At 56.3% G+C, this 17,773-nt stretch overlaps 1 protein-coding gene across 16 annotated transcripts in view; it reads left to right on the plus strand.

Moving 5' to 3' along the window:
• The window catches only part of SCRIB (scribble planar cell polarity protein), a 133,818-nt gene that overhangs the window by 33,581 nt on the left and 82,464 nt on the right, over window positions 1-17,773 (plus strand). For 15 of the 16 annotated variants that reach the window (XM_090040970.1, XM_090040961.1, XM_090040964.1 and 12 more), the window contains exons 7-16: window positions 400-474; window positions 561-705; window positions 1,119-1,237; window positions 2,402-2,601; window positions 3,630-3,796; window positions 9,748-9,872; window positions 10,693-10,818; window positions 12,503-12,736; window positions 13,790-14,104; window positions 15,930-15,992. In XM_090040970.1, coding sequence (XP_089897096.1) covers window positions 400-474; window positions 561-705; window positions 1,119-1,237; window positions 2,402-2,601; window positions 3,630-3,796; window positions 9,748-9,872; window positions 10,693-10,818; window positions 12,503-12,736; window positions 13,790-14,104; window positions 15,930-15,992 — 1,569 coding nt within the window. The remainder of the gene's footprint in view (window positions 1-399; window positions 475-560; window positions 706-1,118; window positions 1,238-2,401; window positions 2,602-3,629; window positions 3,797-9,747; window positions 9,873-10,692; window positions 10,819-12,502; window positions 12,737-13,789; window positions 14,105-15,929; window positions 15,993-17,773) is intronic. The other variant, XM_090040960.1, reaches the window with a different exon arrangement.

Consider the following 17,773-nt stretch of genomic DNA (forward strand, 5'->3'; position numbering starts at 1 on the left):
GCTGGCCAGTCTTGGCTAGGAGGTGCTCTGTCATTGTCTAGTTACTTTGTCAGAGGAGAAGGAAGAGGGGGGATTTCTCTTGAGGCTGAAGCCTCCAGAGCTCCTACCCCTTCCTGAGGCTGTGCTGTCTGGGTAATAGACCCCTGTAAGTAGTGCCATCAGCCAAGAAACCTGCAGCCTGTAGGATGCAAAGGCTTTGTCAGCTGAATCCTGGCCCCCACAGCGTCCCTACTGCAGCCTGCGGCAGGTGGGCTTTGCCACTCCTCTGTGGTATGTGGTTAGGGCATCAGACCAGCAGCATCCAGCATCACCAGGTTGCAGTGCCCAGGGCCTCCCAGGGTGGTGCCGTTCTGGCAGGGCTCTGGAGAAGGGTGTGACACCGCTCTCTCCTTGTCACAGCCGGACACGCTGGGAGCACTGCCGAACCTGCGGGAGCTCTGGCTAGACCGGAACCAGCTCTCAGCCCTGCCCCCGGTGAGTACCCATCCCGGGGCTGCCTCGCTGCTGTGCATGCTGCCCTCTCACTCCCTCAAAATGCATCCCATCTTTTTCTACCTCAGGAGCTGGGCAATCTCCGACGTTTGGTCTGCCTTGATGTGTCCGAGAACAAGCTGGAGCAGCTGCCTGGGGAGATCAGTGGGCTGGCAGCACTGACAGACCTGCTGCTGAGCCAGAACCTGTTGGAGTGCATTCCTGATGGCATTGGTGTGTGCTGGGCTGGAGGCTATACCACCCCATGCATGGTGCCAGCCCTGGGTGGGATGGGACAAGATGGCTGTGTAGGGGCTGTGTTGATCTCTGGGTGGGATCCTGGAGGAACCGGGTAGTGCAGGGTCCAGGACAGTACAAGGAGCATGGTCCTTGCTGGGGACTGGTGCGCAACGTTGGTCAGCTGAGCCAGGACAAAGCGTGGGTGCTGGGGCTGTAATCCAGTGCCAGGTACCAGTGAGTGAGGTCCCAAGGATGCTGGGGCCAGTGGTCCGTGTCGAACTGCTTCGTTGTGGGATCTGAGAGCTAAGCCCTGTGGGGAGGCGTGGGGCAGGGGTCTAGCAGAGTGGTTGGAGCAGGCTCCTCACCACCTGTGCTGTAGCTGGTGCCTGCCTCATCCCCCTGCCCAGGCCAGCTGAAGCAGCTCTCCATCCTGAAGGTGGATCAGAATCGGCTGACGGAGATGAGTGAGTCGATTGGGGACTGTGAGAACCTCTCGGAGCTCATCCTGACAGAGAACATGCTGACGGTAGGCGCACTGGCCTCAGCTCCATGCTCTCCTGCTACGTGTCTCTTCCCCAGCCATGGCCTCAATGCATCTCGGGGATTGCCTCTGGGGACTGACTGGGACCTCAAGGCCAAGGTCTCCAGGACGTTCTGGCCACTGTGGCCTGCTCTAGTGACATGGGGCAGCCAAGCAGCCTGCTGGGTCAGTCTCCTTGGGAGATGCCGGGAAGCTGGTGCCATCTCGCCAGTCCCTGAGGAATCCCCTGCTCTCAGGATCATTGCCGGAGCCCATCCAGCCTGGGCAGAGGCGACACTGGGTGGTGATGGTTTGTGTAAGGCTGGTGCTGCAAGCCAGTGAGGACCAGGGCCCTACTCTTCTGCACATTCAGAGGCACATCATAGAGAGCATCCCCTCCCCATCTTGCAGAGCTTGTCTTGGCACTGGCTCAGAACCCAGAGAAGGGGAAGAAGGGCCAGGAGAGCATGAGGCAAACTCTTACAGACACTGAGACATCAAGCTGGTAGGGCCCTCCAGATGGCTCAGCTACTCCAGCCCCCTGCTCCTACTCACCCCCAGCCGAGACAAGTGAGTGTGTGGCCTGCTCTTAACCTCTGGAGCAGCCTGAGCAGCTGCCAGGCACAGTGCTCCAAACGGCCCTTAACTTTCTCCAGGTAAAGCAGGGGGCAAGGATTGTCACTGATGCACCACTCCAAGGAGTGTTAAAAACACTGGGGAAATCCCAGGCAGGGGCCCATGCTCCCTGCTATAGAAGGCAAAACCCCCATAGTCTGGACCAGTCTGACTGTGGTGTAAAATTTCTTCTTGACCCTGAACACGGTGACTCATCTGACCCTGATCAGAGGGACAAGACCCCCTAGCCAGGACTTTTGGGGCTTTCTAAATCTCCAGAGGTGCTGGAGTCCTTACCCAGGCTGGATGGGCATCTGGACTGAGCTGCGCCAGGGTCCCCAGGCAATTTGACAGCTCCTGGGGCCTTAGGAGCTGTGCCCTTGGCTGGGGTGGGTTTTGCTGTTCCCCTGCAGGCTGTCAGTGTGCCTTCTTCCCCCACCGCCCTGTGTAACGCAGCATCCGGGCCAGCCCCCCTTCCCCTTGCTGCTGGGTGCAAGTTTCATAGCATAGCTGCTGGCCTCAGGGCTTCCTCCATGCTGTCTGTCACCCTCCCAGGCCTTGCCCAAGTCCCTGGGGAAGCTGACCAAGCTAACCAACTTGAATGCGGATCGGAACCGGCTCACCGCGCTTCCGGCCGAGATTGGGGGCTGTGCCAGCCTGAATGTGCTATCCTTGCGGGACAACCGCTTGGTGCTCCTGCCGCCTGAGCTTGCCAGCACCACCGAGCTGCATGTCCTGGACGTGGCAGGGAACAGGTGAGTGCTGGTGGGATGGGAGTGGAGGTGGGGCTGGGCCACAGGCCCGGGCCACGTCCACCATGCAAGGGGTGGTGCACAGGGATTCAGGAGGGATTGCAGCACCAAATTGCTCAAGAGTAGGCCATGGCTGGGTGGTCAGGCTTCTCCACACTACTTCTGTTGTGTGTCCTCATCCATCCTGCCAGAACCAGGAGCCAGACTATGGCTATGCTGCGGTGCTGAGCTCTTTGGCTCAGCGTTGATGCCAGTGGCTTTGTGTTCGGTGCCTGAGACCCTTGTGATGAGGGTCAAGCCAGCCCTGCCCATGGCCCAATGCCATGTCCATCTCCCAGCCTGTTCTTCAGGACTTCATCCAGCCCCTTAGATGTTGGCTGGGGGGAAAGCTCCTGTGCCCGTCTCTCCAGGGTCCTGGCTCCCTGGCTATAGGGCTTCAGGCTAGCTCCCTGCTGCATCTCCTTGCACACAGCTCGTATAGACCAGGGTCTGGGGCTGCCTGTTGGTGCCTTGCAAATGGGGATGCTCTGCCCTGTTGTAGGAATCTTGACGTGTCCACTTCCTACCCTGTGGTCTGGGTTGTCCCTGACAGTGACCCAGCAGCTGCTTGGCTCCAGCTATCTGGGCACAGGGGCCAGGATGCTGAGCTGTCCCTTCCGGGTCTCTCCGGCCAGTGCCAATTCCAGGATCTCCCTTGCTTCCTGTACATGGCATCCACAGAGTTGCTGTGTGGGTTTCTGTGTAGCCTGACTGTCTCACTGAGGCTCTAGCACACAAAGGGTGAAGCACAGGCCATGGCGCCTCTGCAGGCTTGCTGGGGTCTCTCTGGCTCTGGGTGGCGGAGCGCCCTGCCTGGCTCAGTCTCTCTGGGTAGAGTGGAAACCCTTTTCTACCCAGCTCAGCACACAGTCAGCTGTTACCTTTTGCCTCCCAGGGTGCTGCCAGGCTCAGACCACACAGCGGGGAGGGAGGCGTCCAGGGGAGATTCCCTTTCAGCCGCTGGAGTCTGACCGACTGTGTTGTTTCTCCAGGCTGCAGCACTTGCCCTTTGCCCTGACCAACCTCAACCTGAAGGCCTTGTGGTTGGCAGAGAACCAGTCCCAGCCCATGCTGAAGTTCCAGACCGAGGATGACGAAAAGACGGGGGAGAAGGTTCTCACCTGCTACCTGCTTCCCCAGCAGCCATCTCCCAGCCTAGGTAAGAGGCTGGTTTGTGAGGGCACCCTGCAGCACTGTGCCTTCTCTGGGGGGTGGAAGCGGGGCCCCTCTTGGTTTCTAGGGCATGATCCCTTGATCCCATGGCTGCCCCCTTACCTCAGTGCCATGGCAGTTCTGATCCAGGTGCATCTCCCGAGCTCTGGGCCTGGTTATGATGACCTGTGACCCGGGAATGCCCCAACTCAGAGGGTGGGAACTATATCCCGACTTCAGGGATGATGCTCAAGGGCAACCAGCACGGTTTCATTAGGGGCAGGTCTTGTCAGACCAACCTGATTGCCTTTTATGATCAGGTCACAAAGGCAATGGATGCAGGTGTTGCCATGGACGTAGTCTTTCTAGACTTCAGCAAGGCCTTTGAACACTGTCTCCCACCCCATCCTCATTAAAAAAGTAGGCGGACTGTGGCATTGATGCCTACACAGTCAGATGGATTGCAGATTGGCTGAAGGGTTGTACTCAAGAGGGTGGTGGTGGATGGGTCATATTCGACCTGGGGGGAAGTGGGCAGTGGAGTCCCCCAGGGCTTGGTCCTTGAGCCTGCGCTGTTCAATTTCTTCATCAGTGATTTGGACGACAGGGTGAAATGCAACCTGTTTAAATTCGCTGATGATACCAAAATGTGGGGTGAGGTGAGCACGCTAGTAGGGAAGGAATGACTGCAACAAGACCTGGATAGGTTACAGGAGTGGGCTGACATAAACAGGATGCGTTTCAATACTGACAAGTGCAGGGTGCTGCACTTAGGCAGTAGAAACCAGCAGCACACTTATAAAATGGGAAACTCCCTTCTTGAGAGCACGGAGGCAGAAAGGGATCTTGGAGTCATTACCAACTCCTTGATGAACATGGGCCGACAATGCGAGGTCAGGGTTGGCAGGGCTAACCGGACCTTGTTGTGCATCCACAGGTGCATCTCAAGTAGACCCAGGGAGGTGATCCTCCCCCTCTGTGCAGCGCTGGTCAGGCCACAGCTGGAGTACTGTGTCCAGTTCTGTGCACCCATTTCAGGAGGGATGTAGACAACTTTGAAAGGGTCCAGATGAGGGCCACCCGCATGATCCGGGGACTACAGGGCAGACCCTACATTGAAAGACTGCAGGACCTAAACCTGTTCATCCTTCACAAGAGAAGGCTGAGGGGGGACCTGGTGACTGTCTATAAACTCACTAGGGGGGACCAGAAGGGTTTAGGGGAGACACTGTTTCCCCTAGCACCCCCTGGCATGACAAGGAACAATGGACACAAATTATTAGGGAGTAGATTTAGATTAGACATCCGCAAGAACTACTTCACAGTTAGGGCGGCTAGGAGCTGGAACCAACTTCCTAGGGAAGTGGTGCTGGCTCCTACCCTGGGGATCTTTAAGAAGAGGCTTGATGACTACCTGGCTGGACTCATTTGAGTCCAGTCTTTTTCTCCCTCCCAGGCGGGTGGTCGGGTTTGAAGATCTACAAGGTCCCTTCCAACCCTACTTCTCCGATTCTATGAAACCTCCTCTTCAGCTCTCCTGCCTGTCTCAGCACTGCCTGCCATTCATCTTCTGATTCAGTGCTCTCCAGACATCACAGCTGCTGTTCATAGATTTCATAGACATCAGGGCTGGAAGGGACCTCGGGAGATCGAGTCCAGCCCCCTGCCCAAAGGGCAGGAAGTCAGCTGGGGTCATAGGATCCCAGCAAGATGAGCATCCAATTTGCTCTTGAAGGTGTTCAATGTAGGTGCTTGAACCACCTCCGCTGGCAGACTGTTCCAGACCTTGGGGGCTCGGACAGTAAAGAAATTCTTCCTTATGTCCAGCCTGAAACGGTCTTGCAGGAGTTTGTGACCGTTCGACCTCGTCATCCCTTGGGGCGCTCTGGTGAACAGACGTTCCCCCAGATCCTGGTGGTCACCCCTGATAAACTTATAGGTGGCCATCAGATCACCCCTGAGCCTGCGCTTTTCCAGGCTAAAGAGTCCCATGTCTCTCAGCCTATCATCGTAGGCTGTTCCCTTCCCTTCTATTTGACCTATAGGGATTGAGGTGACCTTATGTTAAAGGACCTTGTCAGGCCATCAGAAGCAGGAGGCGGGACCCATCCCCTTGGGGTCCAAGCCCTCAAGTACCCCTGTCTCTTATTGGCTGTGACTGAAGCATGCTTGTTGGTGTGAAGTTTCTGTCACACCCAGGAGGCAGCTACCACTCGAGTATTACCAAAAGGGTCATTACTGTTTGGCCTCATGAGAGGTAGGGCTACTGCCCACCTATGACCAGGACCCCTTTTTTGTTTAACTCAGAGTTAAGCTACAGCTACAGTTCCCTTAAGGATTATCCTTAACAAGCTATATACAGACTAGATGAAAGTACTGTAAGTAGATGCATAACTAATTGGATCATCATGCTCAATGTGTAGCTGGGCAGATGCATCAGGTGGGGTTTCACAGGGGTCTGTCCTGGGTTTGGTGTTGTTCAACATCTTCATTAATGATTTGGATGATGTGATTAAACGCATGCTTAACCAATTTGTGGATGACACCAGATTGGGTGGAATTGCAGGAAGTCCAGAGAGCAGGGCCAGGATCCAGAGTGGCCTGGACATACTGGAGAAATGGTCCAAAATCTTGTTGAATCTAATCTCATTGGACACATGCAAAGTCCTCCACTTTGGACAGAATAACCTCATGCACAAATACAGACTGGGGAGTGACTTGCTAGGCTTCAGTGCTCCAGAGAAGGACTTGGGACTATGAGATAAATATGAGCCAATAGTGTGCTCTTGTTGCAAAAAAAGCCAACAGCCTCCTGGGTTGTATTAGTGAGTGTCACTTACTATTAAGGGAATGATTCTTCCACATATTCAGCAGTGGTGAGTCTTCACCTGGAGTCCTGTGTCCAGTTTCAAGCCCTGCACTTCTTGAAGGACATGGGCAGTTTGGAAAGAGTCCAGTTTAGGGCAACAGAAATGATCAGGGACCTGGGAGACAAGACATTTGAGGAAAGGCTGACATAATTAGGGTTATTTAGCTTGGAGGAGAGAAGACTGAGGGGGGATTTGATAACAGTCTTCACATGCCTGAAGGATGATTACAGAGAAGGTGGAGATGGGCTTTTCTCTGTGGCTGTAGGGGACAGGACTAGGAGCAACAGACTCAAGCTGCAGAAGGGGATATTTAAGCTGGAGATCAGGAGGAACTTCCAGACCCTGAGTGGTCAGGCATTGAAACAGGCTGCCCAGGGAAGTGGTGGCATCTCCATCCATGGAAACTTTGAAGAGCAAGTTGGGCAGACCTAGATTTCATAGATTTTGGGGGTCAGAAGGGACCTCAGTAGATCATCGAGTCTGACCCCCTGCCCCAGGCTGGAAAGAGCACTGGGGTCAGATGACCCCAGCCAAGTGTTTGTCCAGTCTTCTCTTAAAGACCCCCAGGGTAGGAGAGAGCACCACCTCCCCTGGAGCCCGTTCCAGATTCTGGCAACCCTTACCGTGAAGTTCTTCCTAATGTCTAGTCTAATGTCAGTTTGTGGCCGTTGTTTCTAGTTACTCCAAGGGGCACCTTGGTAAACAGAGTATCTTCCATCTCTTGCTGTCCTCCTCCTCACCCCAATAAATTTATAGGCAGCCACAAAATCGCCTCTTAGCTTTCTCTTACAGAGGCTGAAGAGATCCAAGTCCCTCAGTCTCTCCTCGTAGGGTCTTACCTGCAGGCCCTTAACCATACAAGTGACCCTCCTCTCGAGGTTATCTATATCCCTCTTGAAGTACAGCGCCCAAAACTGGACGCGGTACTCCAACCGCAGTCTGACCAATGCCACATAAAGGGGAAGTATTATCTCCTTAGACCTGTTCATGATGCACCTGCTAATGCATGATAGAGTGTGGTTAGTAGCTCTGTTGATCACTTCGTCACATTATTGACTCATGTTCATCTCGGAGTCAACTATGACTCTGAGATCCTTTCCTCTGCTGTGCTGCTTAGAAGATCTCCCAGTCTGTAAATGTGTTGATGATTCCTTCTCCCTAGGTGCAGTACTTTGTACTTATCTTTGTTGAACTGCATCCTGTTTTGTTCTGCCCACTTCTCCAGCCCGTCCGAATCCACCTGAATCCACTCCCTGCCCGCTAATGTATTTACTTTGCCCCATAATTTGGTGTCACCCGTGTATTTGAACAAAGTGCTCTCCATACCCTTGTCCAAGTCACTGATATCGAACAGCACTGGTCCAAGGACCAAGCCTTGGGGGACCCCACTGCCCACATCTTTCCAGGTCAATACCAACCCATCCACCACCACTCTCTTTGTGCATCCCATTAGCCAATTCGCCACCCACCTGACCGTGAAATCATCTAAGTCACAGCTGCTTAGTTTTTTTATGAGAATGGGATGTGACACCGTATCAAAGGCTTTTTTAACATCCAAGTATATGACACCCACCTCAGCTCTTGCATCTAAAAAGTTTGTGACCTGGTCATATTGACTTGGGTGATTTAGGCAGGGATGATTCTGCCTTGAGCAGGGTGTGGACTAGATGACCTTTATGAGGTCCCTTCTAGCTCTGCTCACTCCAGTGCCCATCTAGCTCTCCCACCAATAATACAGCATAACACGGGTCCTCACTAGCTGGCAGGAGGTGGCGCACAGACTAGCAGCAGGTCTTCTTGACCTTGTGGAGTTCCCCCTCCTTTTCCCTTCACCAGTAGTCTTTCCTGCCATGGCAGGGGGTTGGACTTGACGATCTGCTCAGGTCCCTTCCGACCCTACTAACTATGAAACTATGAAACCCTGTGTTTACAGATGGCTTTTTCTAATATTCTAATACTTGTTTACTGATTGGCTTTATTTAAATGTCTTTGTTTCACTGAAATCAGCTTTTGGAGCTGAACTCAAGCAGTTCTCTTGTGGGCTTGGCTGGTGTCAATTAGCTGGGATTTATGTTCCTCTGAAAGTTACACTTCTACAGGGGACGATCTCCTTCTCTTTGCCTTATTTATAATTTCCTAGACAAGGCTGCTTTGTGTTTTTACATATTATCTAAGAAATTTAACCCATAAATATCTATTGTAAAATTATATTGACTATACTTGTTCACATTAATTATTGAATGAGTCCAGAGTAGGTGCCTGCACCACTTATGGGGGGAGTCTATTCCAGGCCTTGGGGGCTCGGACAGTAAAGAAGCTTTTTCTTGTGTCCAGCCAAAAACAGTCTTGCAGGAGTTTGACCATTTGACCTTGTCATCCCTTGGGGCGCTCTGGTGAACAAACGTTCCCCCAGATCCTGATGAGCACCCCTGATGTACTTATAGGCAGCCACCAGGTCCCCCCGAGCCTGTGCTTTTCCAGGCTGAAGAGTCCCATGGCTCTCAGCTTCTCATCATAAGGCCTATTCTCCTGCCCTCTGATCGTGCGCATGGCTCTTCTCTGCACTCTCTCAAGCTTCTCGACATCCTTCTTGAATTGAGGAGCCCAGAATTGGATGCAGTACTCCAGCTGCAGCTTCACCAAGGCCAAGTACAGTGGGAGACTGACATCCTGGGATTTGCTTGAGAAGCATCTATGGATGCAAGCCAGAGTTTTCTTTGCTTTACCAGCTGCAACATTGCATTGGTGTGGCTTATGTTCATCTTGTGGTCAGTCATGACCCCCAAGTCTCTTTTAGCCGTTCAGCTGCTCTCATTGGAAGATAAAACATCAAAGTGTTACAGCTGTTAGCACTAACTGCAATTAGCATTTTCCAAAGCACAGGGATTTTTCACCTGCCCTGGCCCAGTGCTAGTAGCCTCGACCAGCAGACTTTATTCTGTTCTCCTAGGCTACTGGCAAAAAACCAGGCTTGAGCTCTTAAGTTGTAATTCAGGCATATGCTAGGTCCCGAGTCTGCACTCGTCATTGCAGTGTTCAGCTGATGACCACATCTTAGGCCTTTGTGGTCATCTGCCTCCCTCTGCAGAGAATCTCCTTCAGAACAGCGTGGATGACAGCTGGATGGACACGAACCTGAACCGAGTCAGCGTGATCCAGTTCCTGGATGAGCCCAAAGCTGATGATGATGATGAGGCCGGAGCAGAGAAGAGGGTAAGGGGAAGGTTGGGCATGTCCCAGGCTTACCAGCTTCCCAAGGAGACATAGCTGTGAGCTTTTGAGACCCCTGCTAGAGTGGAACTGGTGCTCTCTGGAGGGGCTGGGAGTGCTCCCAGCTCCCAGGCCCGCTTGGGAGGTGTGCCTGCAGGTGACAGGCCTGTATCCAGGCACACCTCTGAGGCTTTGTCAGAAAGGTGTAGTGAAGTACAGGTTGCCCTGCTCTGAGCTCTTGGACTGGGAGAGGCTGCAGCAGGTAGTGGGCCCCGTGTGCTGCCAGAGCACCCCACAGGTTTTCTACTCTTCCCAGTCCAGCAGAGAGCCATCAGCTGGAGTCCGGGCCCTCATGGTCAGAGGAAGAAGAGCTGTTCCAGACGTTCCTCCTGTCTGTGGCTCAGTCCCAGTTGCTGCTTGTGACTCTTGGTTGCCACACGCGTGTTGTGGAAGGGCTGCCCTTGTGCTGGCTTCAGTAGGCAGACCAGCTGCAGGGCATGAAGGGGGCCCTTGCATATGTTCCCAACTGGCTACTGCCCTCATGGAGCAGGTAGCTCTGGGACACCAGTGGCTGCTTTGAAACTTCCCTGCCCCCCCCGGTTTCCCCTATGGACATTGCCCGCAATGAGCAATATGGGCTGGCCGGGTGTTCTTGTGGGGCAGCTCCTCTGGCCCAGGCTGTCAGACCTGGAGCCAGAACTAGGGGAATCCTCCTGAAGGCATGGGGTGGGGAATGGCTGGGGTTGTTCTCCTGTGGGGGCTGCTGTGCCGAAGGCTTGGCTGGGAGGCCTAGGGCCTTCCGCTGAGTATCCTGTCACCGCAGGGCCTGCAGCGGCGAGCGACTCCCCACCCCAGTGAACTGAAGGTCATGAAGAAGGTGATCGAAGTCCGGCGCAACGAGGCATATGCCTCAAAGCCTGACATGGACCTGGACTCTCCCAACTCAGAGGTGAGCATCCTGCTTGGAGAGGGGCCTGGGCCATGGGGCTGCAGGGCCACAGGCCTCCCTGCCCCATGATTTTGCAGCAGTGAATGCAGCACCATGCAGTGCATTTGGAGCCAGCAGAAGAAATGCGGGTGTTTTCCCTGACCATGGCAGGGAGGTTATGCTATCCTGGGCAGGCGAAGCAGGGTCCTGGGTGAGGCCAGAGAAACCAACTATTCAGAGGGCATGGGAGCCCTGTATGCTGGGATACTGCCGGAGCGGCCACAGTAGGACAAGGGAGTGGGGTCACGACTGGCACCACCTGGGGAGGGCAGAGGAGCTGGCCGAGTCATGTGGGCTGGGCTGGACAGAGCAACATCTTCTGTGCTGGGCAGGGGGACAGGACCGTGGCTTCAGGGAATGGGGATGCTCCCCTGGCTCAGCTCTCCACTCACTGGTGGTACCTTTTGAATCGCTGGCCAGCCGTGCCTGTTTCCCCTAGCAGAAAGCTTGCCCAGGCAATGCAGCTCGCCGCCTGTGGAGGGTGTGGCGGGCCAGTAGGGGGACTCCTGTGTTGAGCCACCCACCTCCCTGCGCCCGACCACCTTCCAGGCTCCAAGCGCCTCCCTGGGGCACCTCGCGTCCTGCTGACCCCCTTCCTGGAGCACACTCGCTAGCCTGGGGTAATGTAAGCTGCCACCACCCCGAGAGGGGACTCTCTCAGCCCTGTATCCTATGGGTACGCGACCTAGTACAAGCACTTGGGGCACTTCCCCAAGTTGGGGGCCAAAAAGGGAAGTCCCTTTTAGTCCGCAAACCTACGGGGCCTCTCAGGCATAATTTATACCCACCCCTCAAGTCTCCTACACTGGTCACAAAGGAGAACTGTATTGATTACAGGGGTAGGGTGAAAATAGGGTACAAGATAGAGCAATATCATAGAAATCCCATAGAGCAAAACAGTCTGGCTGAGGTAGCCTTTTGATCACGCATCTGTGTTACTGCCAGCTAGATATCTAACCAGATCTCGAGTAGCTTACTCACATGCATCATCCAGAGGCTGTTGGAGATCCCCTCTGGAGGCAGGCCATTCCTAGCTCATGAGCTTTGGGAGAGAGCCAGTTTCAGATGGTAAAGCTCCTCTGAGTCTGAGTCCCCCGCATGGCTGCTGCCCGCTCCTGGGCAGTCTTAACTTATATAGCCCCCGTGACCTCATTCCCCTGGTCCAGTGGAGGCCAGCACCTGTTGGCTGTCAGCCAACCAATTTGAAATACATTACTAGTTGCCAGGCAGACTCTAGCCCACCAGGTAGAAGCCCCTCACCCACGTAGGTGATACCAGTCACATAGGCAGAGGGAGCAGGTTTCCCCTCCCTCAGGAATGTAGCCAGTGCAGGTTACCTAAAGAGATAGGATAAAGGTGCGTCTCTTCTGCTGGGCCCATCCTAATCGCATTGTCACAGCACAGAGATTTTGGGGAGAAACAAAGGTGGCTTCCTGCCACAGAGGGTGACTGCTGTGGCTCTCTGCTCCCCAACATGCTCCCTGCCTCCCTGTAGGGCACGTCACACAGTGTCAAACCCCGCAACTGAGTCCCAGAAAGAGTCCTGCCTGCCCTGTATGCCTGTGGGGATAGCTGGGAGGGGCAGGGGCTGGGTTGGGGACCCCATACCCTGCCTGTTTCTCAAAACCCCACCTTGCTGCTGCAGGAGAAGAGGCTGAGCGCCACATCCAACCACAGCGAGGACTCGCACGTTTCCAACAGCACTGCCTCTGCCGACTTCAAGGGGGAGGAAGAGGGGGGCAAGGGAGACGGCTCACACAGCAGGCAGGGTCCAGAAATGCGAGAGCTAAACCAGATCGCTGCTCCCAGGGCTGAGGCAGAGCAGGAGGTGGAGGAGGAGGCCGACCAGGAGGATGACCTGGAAATGGAGTACAATGAGGTAGGAGCTGTGCTGGCGTCACGGAGCCCCCACCCCCTTCACTGCAGCATCCTGGGAGCTCTTGCTCATGCCCAGAGCAACAGAGAGATGCAGGAAGCCCAGGTGGCACTGGGAGGTGGATGGAGCCAGGTGAGCAAAGGAGCCGGCAGCAGCCCAGGGCCAGGTGAAGGATGAGATGTGTGCATGGAGGTGGGGTCATGAGTTCAGGGGTCAGGACCAGGCAGGGCAGGCCTTCCCCCCACAAGGCTCAGCTGGCACTTGAGCCCTCATAGACAAGGAGGGTTGGAAGGGACCTCAGAAGGTCATATCCAGTCTAACCCCATGCTCCAAACAGGACCAGCCCCAACTAGATCATCCCAGCCAAGGCTTTCTCTAGCCAGGCCTTCAAAACCTCTGAAGGACAGAGACTGTGCCACCTCTGGTGAGCCTGTTCCAGTGCTTTACTACCCTCCTCATGAGAGAGTTCTTAATATCTAACCAAATTTCCCTTGCTGCAGCGTGAGTCCATTGCTCCTTGTCCTGTTGTCTGCCCCCACAGAAACCAGTCCAGCTCCATCCTCTTTGCAGCCCCCCTGCAGGGAGGTGAAGGCTGCTAATCAATCCCACCTTGGTCTTCTCTTCTCCAGACTAAATCAGCCCAGTTCCCTCAGCCTCTCCTCACCTGTCCTGTCCCCCAGTCCCACAACCATTTCTGTTGCCCTCCACTGGACTCTCTCCAACATGTCCACATCCTTTCTGTAGTGGGGGCCCCAAAACTGGACACAGGCCTCCAGGTGTGGCCTCTGCAGTGCCAAATAAAGGGGCAGAATCACTGCCCTCAATCTGCTGGCAACGCTCCTACCAGTTCAGCCCTGGATGCTGGTAGCCTTCCTGACACCAAGGGCACACTGCCGGTTCCTATTCAGCTTCTTGTCCCCTGTCCCCCCAGGTCCTTTTCTGCAGAGCTGCTGCCCAGCCAGTCAGTCCCTAGCCAGTATTGGTGCATGGGATTGTTCTGTCCTAAGTGCAGGACTTTGCACCTGTCCTTATTGAACCTCATGAACCTCCCTCTAGCCCACAGTGCACTTTGCTGAGGACACGCTGATGCGGAGCGATGACGAGGATGACGATCGGCCGTTCCCAGTAGAGAAGCAGCGGCTGATTCGCAAGGACACGCCACACTACAAGAAGCACTTCAAGATCACTAAGCTCCCCAAGCCTGAAGCTGTAGTGGCTCTGCTGCAGGGGCTGAACAGTGACGGGGTCCCCAAAGAGGAGGAGGAGGAGCCGGGTGGCTGCAGTGATGGTGCGGAGCCCGAGGAAACAGAGGAAGCCTGGGACGAGGACGATATCAAAAACGGAGCCATGTCTACACAGCCCTCGGTGAAGGTAGGGCCTCGAGAGGGTGTTGAACCGGCACAGCTTGCCCTGATGCTGTCTCTGGGGTGGTGGGTGCCAGGACCCCTTGATGTTTGTGCCGTGAGCAACCAGGTTTGTGGTACTGATGATGCTGGGGGCCTCCAGCTTTCCAGGAGAGTTGTGATGCAGAAGAGCTAGAGTGGGTCGTGCTGGTTTTGGAGCAGGCCAGACTGCTGGTGTCCCAGCTCCCCCCTGGCTGTGTCATGCCCACTGCTGCATGGTGCTGTGTTCTGTGCTGCAGGGGTTGTTTCTGTTCCAGCCTGAGGCAGATCTGGCTGTGCCCATCTGTGGGCATCTTCAGCAGCAGGGAGAGCTCTCCCCTGGACAGATCCTGGCTGCTGGGCTAGAGCCCATGCTGCACAGTGGGCAAAGGCTGTAGAGGAGCATCCCATCCCTTGGGTCCTGAGGAGCTGTGCTAGCATCCCTGCCTCCAGGCCTGGCAGGTGCCTGAGCCCAGCTGTGCCAGGAGAACTGTCCCGTGCTCTCTGCAGGCAGCTTGCCTGGTCCTGCCTGCGCCATGGGGACCAGCCTGGGCATGTGGCTGCCCCAGCAACTGGTGGGGAGGCATCTACTCCTCTCAGCACCAGACCACCGAGCATGGATGGTGCAGATGGGGTGTTTGCCTGGCAGAAGGCGCCTGTGGGCCTTGCCAGGGACCTGCTGGGGAAGGCAAGGCGGGTTAACGGGGTGCTCTGCAAGGCACCAGGTGCTGGGCTGAAATGTAGTGGCAGAGCCGCAGCCCTACAAGGCAGTCAGAAGGGGGGCTGGTGGGTCTGTTTGCACCATGGCAGGGGTCCTGCAGATCGCAGCCCCTAGGTCTGCCTCAGAACTGGTGCCAGGTTCCAGGACAAAGCATGTGTTGGCGAGGCCTGGCCGAGGTACACGGGGAACCCTTTGCCCGGCAGCTTTGAAGAGCCTTTGCTGGAGTGGATGTGCCCCTGCCCTGGCTGCGTGTGCTCACACCTGCCTTCCAGGTGCCGCAGCAGGCTCCTTCTGCCTCTTAAGACTGCATGTGGCTGGCCTGCAGCCCTTCCTTGGGGACGAGCTATTGCCTGGGAATGGGGTGGGCCATGAAAGTGCCCTCGGCCTGGCGTTGTGAGCCAAGGTCTGTTCCCCCAGCAGAGCTGCAGAAGGATCATTGGTGCCACGGCTTGTCTCGCTGCGGCCAAGTCTACCTGCCAGCCATGAGAGAGCCTCCATCCAGGGCCCCGAGCCCCCTTTGGCAGCTGGGGTAGGCAGCTGGCCTCAGCCCTCCTCTTGTGCGTCCAGGGGGCCTAGGTCGAGGCACATCGTGCGGATCAAGGGTGCACGTGACAGTGAGCTTTGTCTCAGCGCTTTGCGTGGTGGGTGGAGCTGCAGGGAGCCCCTGAGTGCGGTGTTTGGTGCTGGAGGTGCAGTGCACGTGGGCCGCTGGAGGCAGGGCAGTGGCATGGGGCAGCCTTGGTCCTCGGCCTGCAGCAGCCTGATGGTGCTCGGGGGCCCTCCCCTCTTTCCTCTTCCTCCTGTGTCACTTAACCCTTTGCACTTCAATAATTGGGGCCTGCTTGGCTCTCCCACCCTCAGCGAGCTGAGCTCCAGCCAGGCATGGCCCCAGAACGCAGCCTCCTGCTCTCCGCCAAGCAGTGCCGTGGGCCAGGTGGGGGCAGGCTGCATGGCCGGCCTGTCCTGGGGCCAGTGGCCGGTGGCCGGGCTGTCTCTGAGCGGTGGTGTCTCTGGGGCGGTGGTGGTCGTGGTGGCGGGTTTGGTTGACGCTCCACTAATCCGCATGCCTCTTTGCTGGTTCCTGTCCTAACAGGGGGTGTCGTTTGATCAAGCCAATAATCTGCTGATTGAGCCTGCTCGCATTGAGGAGGAAGAGGTCTGTACCACTCTATCCCTGTTCTCTCTGCCAGGCCCCACTCCTGCTTGGCTCCCTTCCCAGGTGGGCTGCTGCTCTGCCTAGGACGAGTGGCTGCTGGGCCTGGCCAATCGCACACGCACAATGATTGTTTCCTCCCTTTTCCTTCCCTTCCCTTCCCTTCCCTTCCCTTCCCTTCCCTAATGAGGTGAGAGCGGCTGCTGCAGATCTGGGCTGAGGTGCAGGTTTGGGTGGTGGGACTGAGAGCTCGGATGCTGCTGGTCTTGTACCAAAGGAGGAGGAGCGGGAGAGAATCCAGCACATCACTGTCAGTGCTGGCAGCAGGGGCTCTGGGGTTTGTGGCAGAGGTACTGAACACAGGCCCCAGGTCCCAGTTTCAGGGGAGGGCTCAGGGCTCTGGACTGGGGGTGCCTGCTAGCCCAGGTGTCTGGTAAGCAGTGATGAGGGGTCTCAGCTGCTGCCGTGAGGAGAGCCCAGGCCCAGGGTGGCGGGGTTCTTCTGGGCAGCTCTTTGCTGCAGGCAGTGCCAGGGAGATCCTCCCCATGGCAGGCTCGTTTCCTGCTGCCTGGACTAGTCCTCTGACCGCTGTTGGCTCCTCGTGCTTGTTGCCACGTTCTCAGGGGCTGGTCCTTGTGCCTTCTTGAGGCAGCTGGGCCGTGCCTGGCTCTCTTCTGTCCCGTCAGCCAGCACAGCAGTGGTGCTGGCAGCTGCAGGTGCCAGTGCCCACCTAGTCCACCTGGCTCTGCAGGATGGTCCAGCTGGGGTACGTACTGAGGCCCTGGGGTCTGAGTGCACGGCACTGCTGGCCTAGCAGCATCTCCTTGAGCTTGCGTCTGCTCTCCTCTCTCTGTGTGGCTTTGAGGCCTCACCTGCTTGGCATTGGAGCAGGAGTTTCTGAGAGAGGGACAGGGAATCTTGTCTCGCTGCAGAGCTTTGGAAACCCCTTTTCCCCAGGCAGGGGCAAGGTCAAGGTGAGGAATGAGGCACCACATGTCTGGTGCCTGCCTACAGGGACATCCTGTCTGCCTCAGATGAGGCTGCCAGTGAGAGAAGAGCGGAGCAGCCCAGCACTGCTTCCCCCTCATCCTGCAGTGCTCTCATGGGGCAGGTGAAGTGTCCTCTGGCTTTGAGGGACTGTCCACTCTCCCCCATGTGCCTGAGATGTCTGGTGCTTCGGAGGACAGTCGCATCCTCCTGCTTCCCCGGCGCAGTGCTCAGCAGGCCGTGGGCTCTCCCTGTCTCTCACATGGGGCCTCTGGCTCAGAGTGCCTCATGCCAGCTGCCTGGCACCACGGTCCTTGGTGCTGCAGGAGCAGCTCGGGAGAGCCCTGCATCCCAGGCCTGTGCCCACAGCCAGCCTAGGAGCAGTGGCATGCTTGGGCCTTAGGCAGTTTGCAGCTGCGAGGCCTAGACTCCTGGGAGAAAGTGGACCTGAGGTTGTTCCAGACAGACTGTGGCACTGCCGCCTTGGCCCCCTACACCCAGCACTGCCCTCGTTTCCCAGCTGGCCTGTTGCAGCAGGGGGTGAGCTGCGTCTGGAGGTGCCACAGGTCTGCCTGTGCTCTGGGTGCAGGTTGTGCTCAGGGACTGCCCTTGTCTCGGAGGCCCCCTTGCTGCTGCTTTGGGGTGGAAGCCGGCTCCAAACAGTGCACCTTCCACACAGCCCTGTCCCTCACGGGCAGGGGAAGGATTTCTTTTTGCTCCCTTGTGGGCCATGTGTCCCTGTGGCCAGCACAGAGCCCAGACCACGGCTGGGCCTGTCCTCTGCTCAGCCTGCGAAC

Source organism: Crocodylus siamensis, chromosome 3 (genome assembly GCF_052110815.1).
Source record: "Crocodylus siamensis isolate JL-2025a chromosome 3, ASM5211081v1, whole genome shotgun sequence".
NCBI classification, from domain to species: Eukaryota; Metazoa; Chordata; order Crocodylia; family Crocodylidae; genus Crocodylus; species Crocodylus siamensis.